Raw genomic sequence first — 16,270 nt, forward strand, 5'->3', positions numbered from 1 at the left:
AGTTTGGTGTGGTAAAACTCAAGAAATTTCAGTTGTAATCCTGATAGAAAATGTTTAGTCATACAGAATTAACAATCAAGCTTATATTAAGCTCTTCTTGCAGTATGATATTAGGCTTGTATATCTGAGCTACAACTTCTTTACACAGGTTAGAGAGGAAGAGCTTGGAGGATGTAGACAGTACATACAATTAATGGTAAGCTATGTGATAACCAAGTTGAACCTCTATTTTCTTTTTGAGGGGATGACTGCTTCCAGGCTGGCCTGCAAGTATTTCTTTGAAAGGAGCATAGATCTTACTCTGGCTGTTGGATCGGCTTTGTTACATGTAGTAGAACAGTCGTATCTTGACATTCTGTCTGTAAGGAGCACGTAGTGTGGCTTAAACAATGGCTGTGATTCTGAGAAATTGGCAGTGATAGTGTTAACTGCCCCTCATAGAAAAGTGCATGTGATCGCAGAAAAAGCAGTTTAAAGAGAGCTTTATCCACAACATGTCTGAATTGCTGTATTTTACTGTCTGTGTTATTTTGGCAGTAATTTCCTCTAGCAACCCATGCATTGTGTTGGCAAAGACATCCCCCACAATGACACATTCAGACACACACATTTACTCATACATTCCCACACTCACACAGACATCTGCTGAATATCACACACATTTGAATGGATTCTTAAACACACTTTCCCATTCACCACATGTCACGCTCCAACAAACAGGCACACATTCACACTTTTGATCCCCTACCTACCCTTCCACTACTGTGACCAGCCAGATACACACACACACACACACACACACACACACACACACACACACACACACACACACACACACACACACACACACACACACACACACACACACACACTCCAGCACTTTGATGTCACTGAACTTTCCTCCTCTTACCTCCCAAGTGGTCTGTTCCATTGTAGTGAATGGATGACTGCTGTCTGAATTGTTTAGGAGGGTAAAAGAGTAGACACAAGAATGTCCAGGGGATAGCACATGAATAATTAGTATTACATACTCCCCTGGATTGCATCATTATCCTTCAGCATGGCTGATGGAACAACCCTCCACTATGATTTTTCCCCTCGTGGAAAATCACTGCAGTATTGTGGTCTCTGAATCTGAAAGGTTACCATGATGGCTGGCTGCTCATGGTCAGGCTTACTGTGTTCACCATAATCCTTTCTGAATCCCAGGGCATAAGCAGTCTAACTATCATTAAGGCAGACCTGTTTTAATTAGCAAGCTGCAGAGATTAATATGAGCAATTTACGGCTTCAGCAAAAGTACCTGTGCTACATTTGGATTTCTAGAGATGAGAATCGCAGCTGAAAGAGCAGGAACAGGATCTTTTTCATTGCTGTTAGTGTGATAATCAAGAAGATGGGAGCAGTTGTCTTAGCTTTTGTGCAAAGGCAGTATGTCTCCATAATCCAGTTTGTTAGCAAGATTTAGTACAGTAAACAAAGGTAAAACTATGCCACCAAAGACCAAGTGAGATGCATTTTTCCAGTGTATTGGAATGCCTGTCTGGTAACAGAGACTCCACAGCATCACCACAAATCACAACATAGTGAAACTAAAATTAGCATCAGCAGCATTGCCACAAAGGTAAACAGTCCATATGTATAGTCATCTAACTGATTTAGTGAAATAACAGTAACAAGCGATTTTTTTTTAGAGGCCATGCTCTTCTGTACTCCTGCTCTAAACTATTTGGACGTATGCATTTACAAGAAATTGTTTAATGCCGTACTTATTATCCTGAATAGTTGTTAACTGAAAGTAGCAAGCCTTTGACATTGCTCAATATTGTGCATTAAGAGTGTCAATATGTGGGTATCAAGAATCTGGTTTACATTCATTTACCAGAATGGGATGCACTCGGGTCCACCTGCGCATCCTCCTACATCCCGAAGGCAGAAATGCCAAACACCGACATTCCCAGTTCACCAATCTTGGCCCCTTCTGGACCCATGTTAATGCTTCTTCCTAGGTCCAGAGGGGTTTCGAAGTTCAATGTTTATGTTGGATGTACCTCACTTTGCCATTCTGACATTTCGCGGAAGGATATCGAGCATGCAATTACATCTGCACATCCTATTCTGGCAAATGAAGATAAACCTCAAGAATCACTATCTGCATGTTTCTGTTACTTAAAGCGTATAACATGGCTTTGCTTCATTGAACGCATTTACAATATGCTTTGTACTTGCAGTAGTGAATTAATGATTGCACACTTGGTGGTTTTGGGTTGTGTGACGATTTCACACTAAAGTGGAAAACACGAAAAATAGCAAATGTTGAAAATTACATTCAACATTTTCTAAGTTTTGAAATGTGGCAACTAACATCGACTTTTTTTAATATGTTCTGTCTTTCACTAAAATGAAGGTAAACTGGTACAGACACAGACTAACTCCAAGATTTCTGCATTTTCGAGAAAGAGCAAAATACACTTTAAAGTTAAAGCTGGGCAAGCCTGGGATTTGTGAAGAAGAGCCAAGCCAGAGCAGACAGTCGCAATAGTAGCTCATTTAAAAAATAACTTTGTCTAGAAGTTCAGAGCAAATTATTTAAGTGAAAAAAATTTAGTCGCAACCTAATAGACACTGATATTCCCAACATTCACTGAAATAAATGAATGTTGACAGTATGTTGAGTACACTTCCTAACAGCTTACACCCAGCCATCCCCTTCGATACACCCAAGCTAAAGGTCTGCTGAAAGTGAAAAATAGGAAAAAATTATAATATACACAGCACAGAAGTACAACATTTTATATACATGAACAATAATGGTGTCCCGTCTAGTAGAAAGAAATTAATTTTTTGTCACATTGTGGTCTAATGGTGATTTAGTGGACAGTAGCTTCACCATACTTTCCAAAAAATGGTCAAACAGCTCCAAGGTATAAAGTAGATACAGGGACTAAATGGAACAACAAAGCCTAAAGAAATGCTGGATTTTGTTAGTTTTATGAAAGAAACAATATTTCAGTTCCCTTAAGGCAGCCCACAATAAAAGTAAAAAACAAACAATACTCTTAATAACCTGAATATTTGGATAAAAAAAAATACACTGTCCCAGTGGACTGTACCCTTCCTGATACTGTACACCACCTCTAACTGTGAAGTTGCTACAGAATATAATAATGGCAGACTTTGCTCTTTGATAGATACTGCCCTCCAGCAAACTATATCAACCATAACTGCCCTTTTCTCTCATGTATTTATGCCCCCAAAATGATAACCCCGTTTCTAAACACTAATTTCTCACTGAGAAAAGAATGAAAAATGTAAGAACTACAGTAACAGTTTGCTGTTTCACCTTGTGATTGGTAAACACATACACTGCCCCCAACAAGCCGTAACACTTTTTGTTTGCTAGCAGTGTTCATATGACTACCCTGTACTTTCATGAACAAGATGACCCCACACCCCTTTCCCAAAAAAGCAGCCCAGTTCTGTATACATCTCTGATGTTTGATTTTGAGGAAAGTGAATGAAAAAAGAAAAAATTACTACAATAATATAGTAGTTTTAACATGTTGCTCTTCAAACAGATAATGTCACCCCCAAACATACACTAAGCATCTCTCAAAGATTCTCAGCATTGAGAAACTGCTAGGACTATTCTTCAGGGGCTGCTAGAACCTTCTCCTTCCTCCCCCAAATATAGTTTGCTATGGTAGTCTACCCATGTAGCATATGCTTCTGCAGCATAATCAATAAGAAGAACATAGTACAGTTGTACAAGTAAACTTACTGTAACAGTAAATGTTTGAATGATCACTGCTGCAGTAGCCACTCCCTTCATCCATTCCCCTTGCTCCTTGGGGCATTGTTTATGCCAGGGTATGGACTTTCACTTATTTATTTATGCTTCTAGCACTGTCTTTTCAGGTGCTCAGCCTCCCTCTCTCTGTTGGCCTGAAAGCTCTGATGGGCTTTTCATCCAAACCTATCTTTTAATCAACTCAGCTCAAGTTGACTAACGGTTTGGGTGCATGGAAGGTGCCATGAAGCTTTGGAAGCTGGCCATCTGTTATATCCTTGCATTGTATAACCCATAGAGCTTAGGCTACTGCAGCAGTGATCATTTGAACATCTACTGTAAGTTTAGTTACACAACTGTATTTTATAGTTAGATGTTTTCACACTGAATATGACTTTGAAAATAGTTGTTGGAGAATGAAGTGGTTTATGGAAATAGTAATCTCCTTTTGAAATTGGTTGTCTTTTGCATTAATGAGCACTTAATTTTTGATACCTCTAGGTATAAATATCTGAGAGTATCTTTTGTGGAGATAGGAATTGAACACATAAAAATGAAGATGGATAATGTTAAGGTTTTCTGGGGATTTTTTGGGAGGTGGTCTGATATGCATATTTCTAAGTATGTGTGCACTATAATTCTAGTCGTGTTTCACAGTATTCTATCTGTGTTTGTATGTTTTGCCCTTAGATGTATAGTTGCCCTTGTGTTTTAGCAAAACATATTCAGTTTGTCTGTTGTGGTTGACTTTTTAATAGGAAGTACAATAAAGAACATGTTGCTGTTCCACCAGAGATGCATAGTCTCTTAAATTGCTTGGTTCAAAAGTTATCCATCCCCTAGTGTATTTTCATATAATTTTAGTTTGAGAACCTCATACTGACATTTTGTATGTGTATGTCTGGGATGGAGACACCATGAGGAATCCCTGGTGAAGACTGGGATCACCAAAGGCAGTTTACCTTCACTGGGTCTTGGCCACTGAGGGGTTAGAAGTGATGTGCATGTCCCTTTCTTATGCCCGTTAGACAGCATCCCTTGAGTTGCAGCAGACATTTGCAGGGAAAAAGTTAGGGCCAGAAAACCAAAAGCTATCTTTGAAGATGGGTGGTGACACTCCTCCTTCCGGTTAACTCTTATTGCTGATGAGAATTTTATCAGCTGTAGAGCTTTCTCTACCAGGGTAGTAAGTGAACCAGTAGAACCAGTGGGAAGGATGCCTGATAGCCACTGGAAGATCAAGAAAAAAAATCTTTATGGCTTTGCATTGCATTGCTGTGAAAGAATTACAGAAGTGTGACCTAAGGTAGAATGTAATCACTGAAGAAGAGAAAAGACAGAGCATACAGCAGACGATTTTTGTGATAGGTCCTATCCATTAAGCTGTTCTGTTCTCCATTAGCCTTCACTTTCACTGACAATTTTTACTAAAGGCTTAAAGCATACTTTATGTATATTGTATCAGTTTGTGCTTTTTCCGGTGCTGCTGCTATTGACCTTATCCTATTATGGTTGGAGATCACCCATAGTTGATCCCTTGTGAGGGAATTGTTGGGCAATACCTGCAGAGTGCCAGATAACTATGGGTGTTCTTTGGCTTTAAAACATTTCTCTGTGATCTTTTGACTGATGGCTAAAGTTCCTAAGATGAGGTTTGACAGAAAAGAATCACTATTCCTGTGACACAATCTTAATAGTCATTCCTTTATTTGAGTGCTAGGTAAAAGTCAGTACTATAGTCTGTCTGCGTTATATTACTGCTGTAATGGTGGTATGAAGGAAACTACTCTGCACCTTACTGTATATTATAAGATGCCATCATGTCGTAGCTTGAGATTCCTGAAAATATGTTGTAACATTTCTGCCCGATACACAAAAAAATAGTGTCTTCTAGATAACACAGTTTTCACTTCTCTTGAAGGAGCTTTGTTAGTATCTGTAAGATTTCTTTTTTTTTATGTTTGACTTTCCCTGACATTTCACAAACATGTCCATCCTACAAATGAAAATAAAGCCATTCATGAATTTGGTGACAAAAATATGCCATGTGGTGTTACAGATCAGCTGTACTGAGTGGCTTCAGATGCTGACCCCTCTTAATTGGAATGTGATGCAGAGAAATATTCTGGCAAAATCTGTGCTAAATTTAAATAATAGTATTAGGCATTCCCATTCCTGAAAACTGAGGATAGCTTGGCTTAGTGAACAGTTCACTAGAATGGATGTGAACAGTGAGTGGTACAGAAAACATTATCTTTTTTCTTAGGTCCTAGCTGACCAGTGGCATGTTGGTGTCCTGTAAAGAGAAAAAAAAGTCATGCAAAACCATCAACCAAATGCATTGAATTATTCTGTATGAATATCAGTCATGTTAGTTCCGAAACTTTGTAAGAAAAGCCCAGTACCATTAATTTCTCTTCATTTATGTTTCTGATAATAATGACATGTACCTTAGAAGAAGACATTAACATGAATGTTTGCAAATAGCTCAGAATCAGAAGTGCAGTTCCTAAATGCTATTGTTAAAGTGGTTCCATTGTGCTTTACTGCAGACTGTAGTGGGTTGTAGTGAAAAAAATGAATGTTTGCTGTGCTGGATAAGTGTGAAATGAAAATGTTGCGCTTGTGTCGTATTTCATTCTAGTTTGGACTGTCTGTGTAGAAGTAATACATTGAATGTGCCTGTCATAACTGAACTAAAGTTCACAAGGGTGATACAAGAAATTAATTATGGTATTATAATCTGTATACAACTGAACAATAGGTTGTTTGACTGTATTTCTCTTATTATATTTGAAATTCTTTTGTTCCCTTTTCTGATTTAATAATTTAGCAATATGTTTTGCCTTGCATTTATTTATTATTAGTGATGTAAGAATTTTGAGCAGACATCACAACTGTATGCCTCTCTTTACCTGTGATTGTCTTAATTTAGCTCTTCAGGTTAACCATAAAGCTCCATCTTTGACAATTCAAGTGACCTATTTGTTCATCCCCATCCTTCAGGCGTAATTGTCATTGTAGTGGGAGGTAAGACTCAAGCACCCAAGTAGCCATCATGTACAGTGGCTGAAAGTATTTTATTTGCCTTAACTCCCTGAACTGATCAATGTATTGGATATGGAATGCCTACAGCCAAACCTCCATTATTTAATACTGTCTTCACTCAAGACTGACTTTCTTGTCTGCATAACACAATGTGCATGGTGCAGAAGGACCCCATTTCCCACCTCTGGGATAAGAGAGATGGCCTTTGGATGTTCATTTATGTCTGCTCTTGACTGCTTCCCCAGTGCTAGGTTTATTTTTTCTAAACCAGTTCGCCCAGGAAGTAGTTAGAGATACAGTGTGTATGTTAGCTCTAGTAACGTAACTGTGATTTATTATTCCACAAAGTTAGTGGGAAAATGTACCTGGTAAGCAGTCTCAGCTTGTAATGGTTCCAATTTGTTATAAGTAGTAAAATGTCTGCCAAGTCCTTTGAAACAGCTTATTATGTAAAAGTAAGGCATATTTTATTTGTAGATTTTTTACTGCAGCCACATCACCACTTTATATTACTGTGCATTAATTAACCTTCTAAACTTTTTGCAGTGACATTTAAAAGTGGCACTCTAAATAATGCAAATTTTGTCCTTAACTTGTGAACATTTGTTCAGGTATAACAGTTTACGTTCCTCATTGTCATGTAAATAAAAAATAAAACAGGCGTGTTACATTTAAAATGTAAGAATTTCCTCTTCTGCTGATATGATAATGTTTTGTCTTTTTTCTTCTACTCTCCATTTTCTCCGCGAAGCTTTCTCTGAAGCTGGTAAGCATGAATATTGCATGCACTTCCTGTGTGCTAATCAAAATTCTCACTTGTATGTTCCTTTCTCACCCATGCTAGTAAAAAAAATCACAAATTAACTGTAAATTAATTATTTTGTGTGCTTTCTATTCAATTTTTTTTATTAGACAACTTTGAATGCACAGGTCTGGAGTCTAATTGAGGTGATCAGATTTATTCACTTTTTTGTTTTACAAGTAATAAAGAATTTATGTTTGTTTGTTTGCTGTGCTATGTTAATGTAACGAAACAGGGCTAGAGAACCTTACATTTTATGCTGCAAAAAAGTGTCAATGCTTGCTTGTTCTAGATAGAACATGTGGAGAATATTTGCTGTTTTTATCAACTGAAGTACAAAATCAGTACAATACATTTTTTTCAACTGCAAGTAAAAAGTTGTACACTCAAGCCCTGTGTTCGTTGAACGCAGCAATAACAGTTTTAACAAAGAAAACGGAAATGATTTACTCTAAATCAAGTTATCATTAATGTTTCACTTATGTAACTCACAAAAGCAGAGGGTAACTGCTTTATAGAAGACCCAAATTCTGCATGGTCACCTTTTGTCTCAAAATCTTGAAGCTACAGATAACCTTACTATACAGGAATAACAGTTGTATGTTAAACTTACTGCACTGAATTTGGTAAATTGATCCATTACTTGAGCTGTCCTGCTGACAGAATAGATGGCTTGCCCATCTTATGCCACCTCATACTTCCACAAATAACTCTCTCTACAGGGAAATTAGTTTATTATTTGTTCTTATAATAGTTAAGTACTCTACTGTACATTCATAGTCCTTTCTCTTCCTTACAGAAGGACACCTGTTTGCCTACTTATCATTTGCTACATTTAATATTCTAGCCCCTGCTTAACTTTTCCATTTTTTTTATGTCAGGCAGTCATATTGATATACTGCCTGAGTAAGTGTGCTGTCTTCCCTAGGTTTTATTACATATTGCACTTGAAATGTATCAGCCAGTTTAATAATGCATGTCAAATAAAACACCAAATGTTCCCTTACTGCAAATCTCCCTGGAAATAACCTTTGGTTTCAATCTCTCTTTTGTCACTGTTGCGTGGATTTAAAAAAAGAATAATAATCTTTATGGAAATAACTATATAGCTTTATGAGATTAGAAACAGTTATCCATATTTGGCAGCATTTGAGTTTGTTGCTGAGTGATAATTGTTGATGGACTGTGACAGTGCAAAACTTTTGCTTTTTAATTTCTAAAGACTATCTTTGGTATTTTGAATCATTTCAAGAGGCTGGTATAATTTAGTGTAGCTATTTGCATGCAGGAATTTTGTTTAAGTTGCTTGTTTGTACAACATTTATTACATATTTAATATAAACAAAATTGTACCCTTTTGACTGGGAGTTTGCATGGGGCTAAGACTTGCATTAAACATACAAAAATAAAGTTTAGAGGTTGTTTCAGTTTATACAAGAAAGATCCCACAGCAGATCTTATGTTGTGCTTGCCGAGGAGAGGATTAATCCAGCACTTTTACCTGACAGTCTTATTTTAGTTATGTTTTTGAAGAAGCAAGTAGTTCATTTCTCATTTACAACAGTTATACCACTCCACAAAGGGGGAGCCACCACTGATCCTGGGAACTATTGACCTATTAGCCTGATGAGCCTGGTCTGCAAGGCCATGGAACGTATCATCATGGAACTCATAAACAAAGACATTGGTAACTTCCAAACTCTGAATCCCACCCAGTTCGGGTTTGTGAAAGGCAGATCATGCCTCCTGAACCTGATCGACTTCTTTGAGACGGTCACCAAAGCCGTAGATGAGGGTAAGGTGGTTCACACAGTCTATCTTGACCTTGCCAAGGCTTTCGACACCATCCCCCATTCTGGAATTATTGCTAAACATACTAAACTAGGTATAAATCCCTAAATCACAAGATGGGTTGTCAACTGGCTCACTGACAGAACCCACACTGTAAAAGGTGCAGACTCCAAATCTGACCTCAAAGCAGTGAAAAGTGGAGTACCACAGGATTCCGTCCTGGGACCTCTCCTGTTTGGTATCTACTTCTCTGAAGTACAGGCTAACACAGAAGGCCTCTGGCTAATGAAGTTCGCAGATGCCTGCAAACTAGGAGCCATAGTCAAGTCCCCAAATGATGTGGACATCCTACAGAAGGGCCTCGCTGAGACAGATGCTTGGTGTCAGAGCCATGGCCTCAAGCTCAATGCCAAAAAGTGGTGTTATCCCCTTTGGTAAAAACTCTGTACCCATGAACTACCACATAGGCAGCAATCTACTTAACACCAAATATCTGATGAGACCTTGGGTCCCAGGTGGACAGTAGTCTCTCCTTTGATAGTCACATTGCCACAGTAGTCAGGAAGTCCTTCTATGTGGCACACCTCATCATAAAAGGGTTCTCATCCAGGAAAAATAAGTCATTGTTCCCCTCTACTCCACACTCATTGACCCATTATAGAGTACAATGCCCCTTTTTGAATGTACCTCACAAGACATCTGCAGCAGCTGGAAAGGCCACAGAAGTACCTCACAAAGAGGATTACTGACCTCAAACAAATGCCCTACACTGACCGTCTCAAAAAACTCCAGCTTTACTCCATAGCATATTGCCTACTTCGAGGTGATCTCTGCCTAACATATAAAGCTATGTCAAACCCAGAGCTGTTGGACATGCTACACCTAAAGTAATCCCAATCCCTCTGAGCTACATGTTCTAGGGACCTAAACCTTGTCACCACAATAAACAGGACATGCTGGAGGGATAGATTCCTGTCCCAGAGACTTCCTATACTCTGGAACAGGCTACGCATCTATGTCAAGCAAAGTTCTTCATTAGCACTCTTCAAGAAAAATCTTGATGAGTGGATGGGAAATAGGAAATACATCCCAGGGATCACTTCTGTGTGTCTGCTCGACAGTGGCACAGGAAAATAACTTTCTTGGATGGCGTAAGCCAGGGAAGCTTGTTGGCTAGGCTTACTTAGGCCCTTGGGCCGATAGCCTAGTACCTACCTATGAACATAATTTCTTGTTGTCTCAGGTCATGCTGTGATTTTGCATGCTTTTGTTATCCTGAACTTTTTTAATTATAAACTTTCAGGAGAGTAACATTTTAGACATTTGATACATCTAATGAACATATGTTTGGTGTTAAAATGTTTCCCATCCTGGAACATTCTAAAAGTATCCATTAAACCTAATGTGATTTGGATATGTGGATCTTGGTTCAGTCTGTTTTCTCTTTCCTTGTAAATAATTTAAATGTAGAGGGCTGTCTGACTGCAGAACTTACCAGAATTGCTCTCTCTGACAAACAGTGCTTTCCTAAACAGAGTAACAGAAACTCCAGTTAGATCACTTAATTAAAATACCAGATGCTTAATTACTTTCACTATTACTGATTGGTATCGAATCTTCCTTTTATAAGGGGGGAAAGTAACAGTCGCCATTCAATTTTTTTCCATTTTCCAGACACATTCATTCTTGGTTCCTGTGATGTGATGGTGTTGAAACAGCACTGGTAAGAGTACTGAATGACCTTTTCATCAGTGTTTAATACCACTGACTGTTAGATACTAGTAAACCATTTCCAGTTTCTGTGGCATTTGACTGCTGTAGTTTTGGAGCGGGTCAAACTAGGTTTCATCATTTTAGCCTTGTGCACTAAAAAGATTGTTATTCTGTAAAGTTTAGACCCCCCCCCCTTTTTTTTCCATAGTTCATGTTAGAAAAACTGGTTGAATTTACATTTGATAAGAAGCTAAAATAAGGTATTTTAATTTACATCCCAATTGTCATCATTTAGGAAAATCAGATGTGGTCGCCAAAATTTGATGCCTAAAATAGGTGTAAACTAACTCTTGGAGAAAAGAAAAACTTAATTTTAATACTTTAGCCAAGAATGCAAATTATGGAAGATATTTGGCCTGCAAAGTTATCTTTAGAAGTTTTGCTCATCTCTTTTGATGTTGTGATGAATTTGGATATTTTCATCAGGGATTTTACCACTGAAGTTCAGGTGCTGTTCTTTAATAGTTTCGGCTTGCATCATCATAAATGTAATCTCTGCAGCAGTCATCTTAGACAGTTTGGTGAATGTTATTGTTAATGTTCATCACATATAGACCAGATTATTGTAATGTTTGTTGCTCTGGGCTGTCAAGAAGCAGCATAAATTACATTTTTTTTTTTTACAAAATGGAAGCAGTTAGACTAAAGATAGGTTGGTGTAGGCGTAAATACATCACTCATCCTCATTTGGCGTTCCATTGGATCCAAGTCATGTGGATTTTTAAAAGTTTGTTGCTTTAGAATAAATATTTCGACAAGGGAAAACCTAGTTTTATCTAAAACATCTGTTGTCACATAATGACTTTAAGAGAATGTAGAAATTTACATATATTACTGCATTACATGGATTTATTGTTCAAGTCATTCTTCACTGAGATTAGTCCCTCGAACCCAACTTACTGAAACCACACTAAATGATGGCACTAAACCTATGCATCTATATCAGTACAGTTGTACATCATTGTGCTAACACATGCATAAGCAATCTGCATTATCAGGCAGAGGACTTTGCCTCTGTGCCTGCCCTACATAATTATTCTAACTCCAAGGTAATCTTTGACACAAGAACGTGACAGTTTTTTGGAGTTATGTTTGACTTGACAATCACTAATCAGGCTGGACTCATCCAGCCTATCCTCTGATGCTCCTGCTTTAGCATCTTAAGAATCACTTGACCTTGTTTCATACTGCAGAAAATATCCCAATAAATCTGCTGTAGCTTCCTGGATCTACTTAGTTCTGGCAATAAAGCTTCCTTCTGTAATAGTTTCTTAAGTATGTAAATGTCTGTACTGAAACACCACAAATGCATTCCATCAAAAACAGTATTTATAACTGGTGAAACACTACCTTGTTCTAGCAGTCTTTTTTAAGTCTTTCACTTCACCCTTTTGGTTGGTTCTGTTGGATTAACTGCAACAGTGCACATCTGTATAAACTTAGTAAACTTGGATTTAAGCAGTTACTATTTCATATCCAAGTCACTTTTTCATTTTTACTTTTTATTATTCCTTTTATCAGTGTATTTTCACGTATATGAATGTGTGTATAGTGTATATTAGAAGTGGACCTGTCTCCCCTCCCCTGCAAGATCTATGTTAACACCTGCTTTCTAGTAGTGTGATTGTGAGATTCAGTGACTTTTCAGTGTGTTTTTATAAAGTTTCAATGTGATGAAACTGGAACTCGATGAAATGACATAGAGGCTACAAGCAGACTTTGAATAGGAACTTCAGCAAGTGATAGAGGACTGCAGTGCAAAGCTGAATACACAGGGATGAACCCTGACTAACATTTTCTTGTCTCTGATCTTCTACTTTCTCCAAATACTAAACTTCTTAATTACTTTAATATCCTTATCTCTCATATAAATTATACAAGTGTACTAGTAAACTATGACCTACTAAGATTTGCTCCTAATAAGAGTACCTTACTTAAAAAAAAAAAAAAAAAAAAAAATATTTTATTCTTCTATATTTTATAAATTTCTTTACCAATTTCATTAGCTTACACTCTCTGTTATAACTACAGCTGTTTAAAACTGTTTTGATGTTATAATTATTGCTGCATAGGACTGTCTCTACGCTATTTTTTTTTGTTACATTGTATGTTATTTCCAGGAGCTTTTCTCCCCGGGCCTCTACTGAAAATGGACATATATCCAGTTAGACTAGCCCGGTCAACAAATGTAAAATAAATAAATAAATAAATAAAATAAATGAAAAGGTAAGGCAGTAGTGATGACAGCAAATGAAGGAAACCAGAAGTTGAAATTAAAATAGAAGGGAAAGTAGTTAAATAGGTTAATACTTCAGGTATCTGGGCAGTATGACTGGAGAGAAGGGAAGCCTGAATGAAGAAGTCAGAATTAGAATCAGAGGTCTGCAGCCATGTGGCACAAAGTGTCAGGGGTAATGCATGATAGAAGAATGCCAAAGAAGATGAACAGTGAGGAGTAGAAAACAGTGCTGGGAATAGTGCTTATGCATGGTACAGAAACCTGGGCAGTGAAGGCAGAGCAGCTGAGGAAGCCTGAGGTGATGGAGATGAACGGATTGAGACAAATTGTAGAGTGTACATTGTGGGGGGAGTTAAAGAAATGAGGACATCAGAGCAGAAGTAAAGAAGCCCCAGTTGTAGAGAAGGTCAAGAAGAACAAATTACAGTGTTTCAGCTACATATGCAAGAAAGCAAAAAGCAATTTGGTAAACCAGATTTCAGAGAGAGACAGAGACAAGAATTAGGCAAGACAAGACAAGGATGATCAACCAAGAGATTCATGGATTTTCTGAGAGAAGACCTGCAACAGGAGTGTACAGCTATCAAAGATGGTAGGAGAGTGTCCTTAAATTGAAAGAGGGGGTGATAGTTGATGCGGCAGGGTGACTGCATGTAAAAAAGAAAGAGGGGGGGCAGGTGATGTTAGTGATGGTTTTTAGTAGCTTTGTATGGTGGAATTGCTACTAAAACTTTCTTTGCTTTTAGGGTTTTCAGTCAAGTGTCCACCTTTTTTGTGTCAGTCTTCCTGTACTAGCAGTCTTTGTGAGCCTCTGTGCAGATTTTGTCTTGCAGTTCTATTTGCTTTGGAGTTTCATATTAGTTTACTTTTATTTCCTGCATGGACATGTCTTACAGGGATGCTTGTGATAACCGACATATGTATATGTTAACAAAGGTAGAGCACTGAGCCACATGGATCTTTTTTTCAGACACAGCCTGGCTGCACTGTCTGGTGTAGTGGTTTGCTCAAACTCACACAATAGGCATACGGAGGTAGATCAGTGAAACCCTGGACCACACAGAGTGTCTCATCTACAGTTCAGATCTCTAATGCTCTGCATTTATTGTCAGACAAGCAATTCATTCATTGTTGGGGTCTCCAGGAAAACAACCATTACAGTGCTGTAGGGAGTTAATAGACCAAATTATGGTTTGCAGTTGGCAGCAGAGGTACTAAAAACTGAAGTAAACTGAAAATAATGGCAGCTCTCTGGACCATGGAGACACAAATATATATGTGTGTGTGTGTGTGTGTGTGTATATGTATGTATATATACATATATATATATATATATATATATATATATATATATATATATATATATGTATATATATATATATATATATATATATATATATATATATGGATCTACTTTACATGCTCGAAGTTTCAAAACTTAGAACTGCAAATGGTCGACACCATAAGATCGAGGTTTTGAAACTTTGAAATTGTAATAAAAAAAATAAACATTTTTTTTTTTACGTTTTTGCAGCAGCCCCCATAACCCCTCTAAATAAATATACCAACTCCAAGATCGCACTACAGTGAGGAAAATGGTAAATTTCCCATTCCGTGCTGTAAGGCAACCTCCATTCAAAACATTTGAAGTTTCAAAACTTAGATCTTTGAGCTTGTGAAGGGAATCTTTGTGTGTGTGTATATATATGTGTATATATACACATATATATATATATATATATATATATATGTGTGTGTGTATATATATATATATATATATATAAACACAGCATACATTGGTTTCTCAGAATTGCATATAACACTATTTTTAGTGGTACATTTTCATTCTGTCACAGCCATCCAACCAGAAGGGTGACTTTATAAGTCCGTAAATACAAGCCTTCACCAGGCCTTAATTCCAGCTCTGCACTGAAGATACTTCAACAGATATAATTTCATGTCTTATCCCGACTTAGCTGACATCTCCACACCTTCAGAGATGACTACTACTTCTTTTTCTATGCTTCCACTTAGATGAGAAACTGTTTTCCTGATTTTGCTGTATCAGGGTACCTTCTTTTATACAGTACTAATGGTCAATTAGCATCTCAATACTAGTCAGCTAATACAAAATGTTGCCTTGCTACATATGAGAATATTCCCATATTTTAATTTCTCCAGATCATTTGGTTTCTAATGGTATGATGGGAATGGACCCCATTCCTATGTCAAAGTACGATTAAAGTTCATGAAATTAATATTGTTTCAGTCTTTGATGTTAGCCAGGAGTGCTGTTCCCAGTACCCACAATGTTCCCAGTAATGACTCCTCCTGAAATGCATATGGAGTTACATGCATTGGTAACATATCTAAATACGATTGTAGATTTTTTTATATAAGACCCATTGCTCCTACTACTACTGGGACTGTCTGGGTATCTTTCTTCCACATTGCTCTCATTTCTGCCTGCAAATCCTGATATTTTATGACTTTGTGTCTCTCTGTATGCAGGACACTGTAGTCACTGGGTATGGCAATTTCAATGATCAATGCTACTTTTGTCTTCTTTTCATGGGACATTATATCTAGTTTTCTAGCATCTATCTTTTGAACTGTTTGTAATGGATGATCCCATGTAGTGTAAATATCATTTTCTATGATGCTTTGTGGCTCATGTTTCCAGTATTTTTCAGCCACTTCAATACCATAATGTTTGCACAATCCCCAGTGCAACAATCTTGCCACATTATTATGCCTTTCAGTATACAGTCCTTCTGCCATTAGTATGTCACAACCAGCAACAAGGTGTGTGACTGTTTCCAATTTG

The 16,270-nt window shown here is 37.5% G+C and overlaps 1 protein-coding gene across 1 annotated transcript in view; it reads left to right on the forward strand.

The window, feature by feature from the left end:
• FNBP1 (formin binding protein 1) overlaps window positions 1-16,270 on the forward strand; it is a 2,646,599-nt gene that overhangs the window by 1,776,287 nt on the left and 854,042 nt on the right. The window contains exons 12-13 of the mRNA XM_044058144.1: window positions 7,590-7,604; window positions 7,751-7,786. Of these exons, the coding sequence (XP_043914079.1) occupies window positions 7,590-7,604; window positions 7,751-7,786 (51 nt within the window). The remainder of the gene's footprint in view (window positions 1-7,589; window positions 7,605-7,750; window positions 7,787-16,270) is intronic.

This window comes from Protopterus annectens, chromosome 16.part0 (assembly GCF_019279795.1).
Source record: "Protopterus annectens isolate FY-2018-M chromosome 16.part0, PAN1.0, whole genome shotgun sequence".
Taxonomy (NCBI): Eukaryota; Metazoa; Chordata; order Ceratodontiformes; family Protopteridae; genus Protopterus; species Protopterus annectens.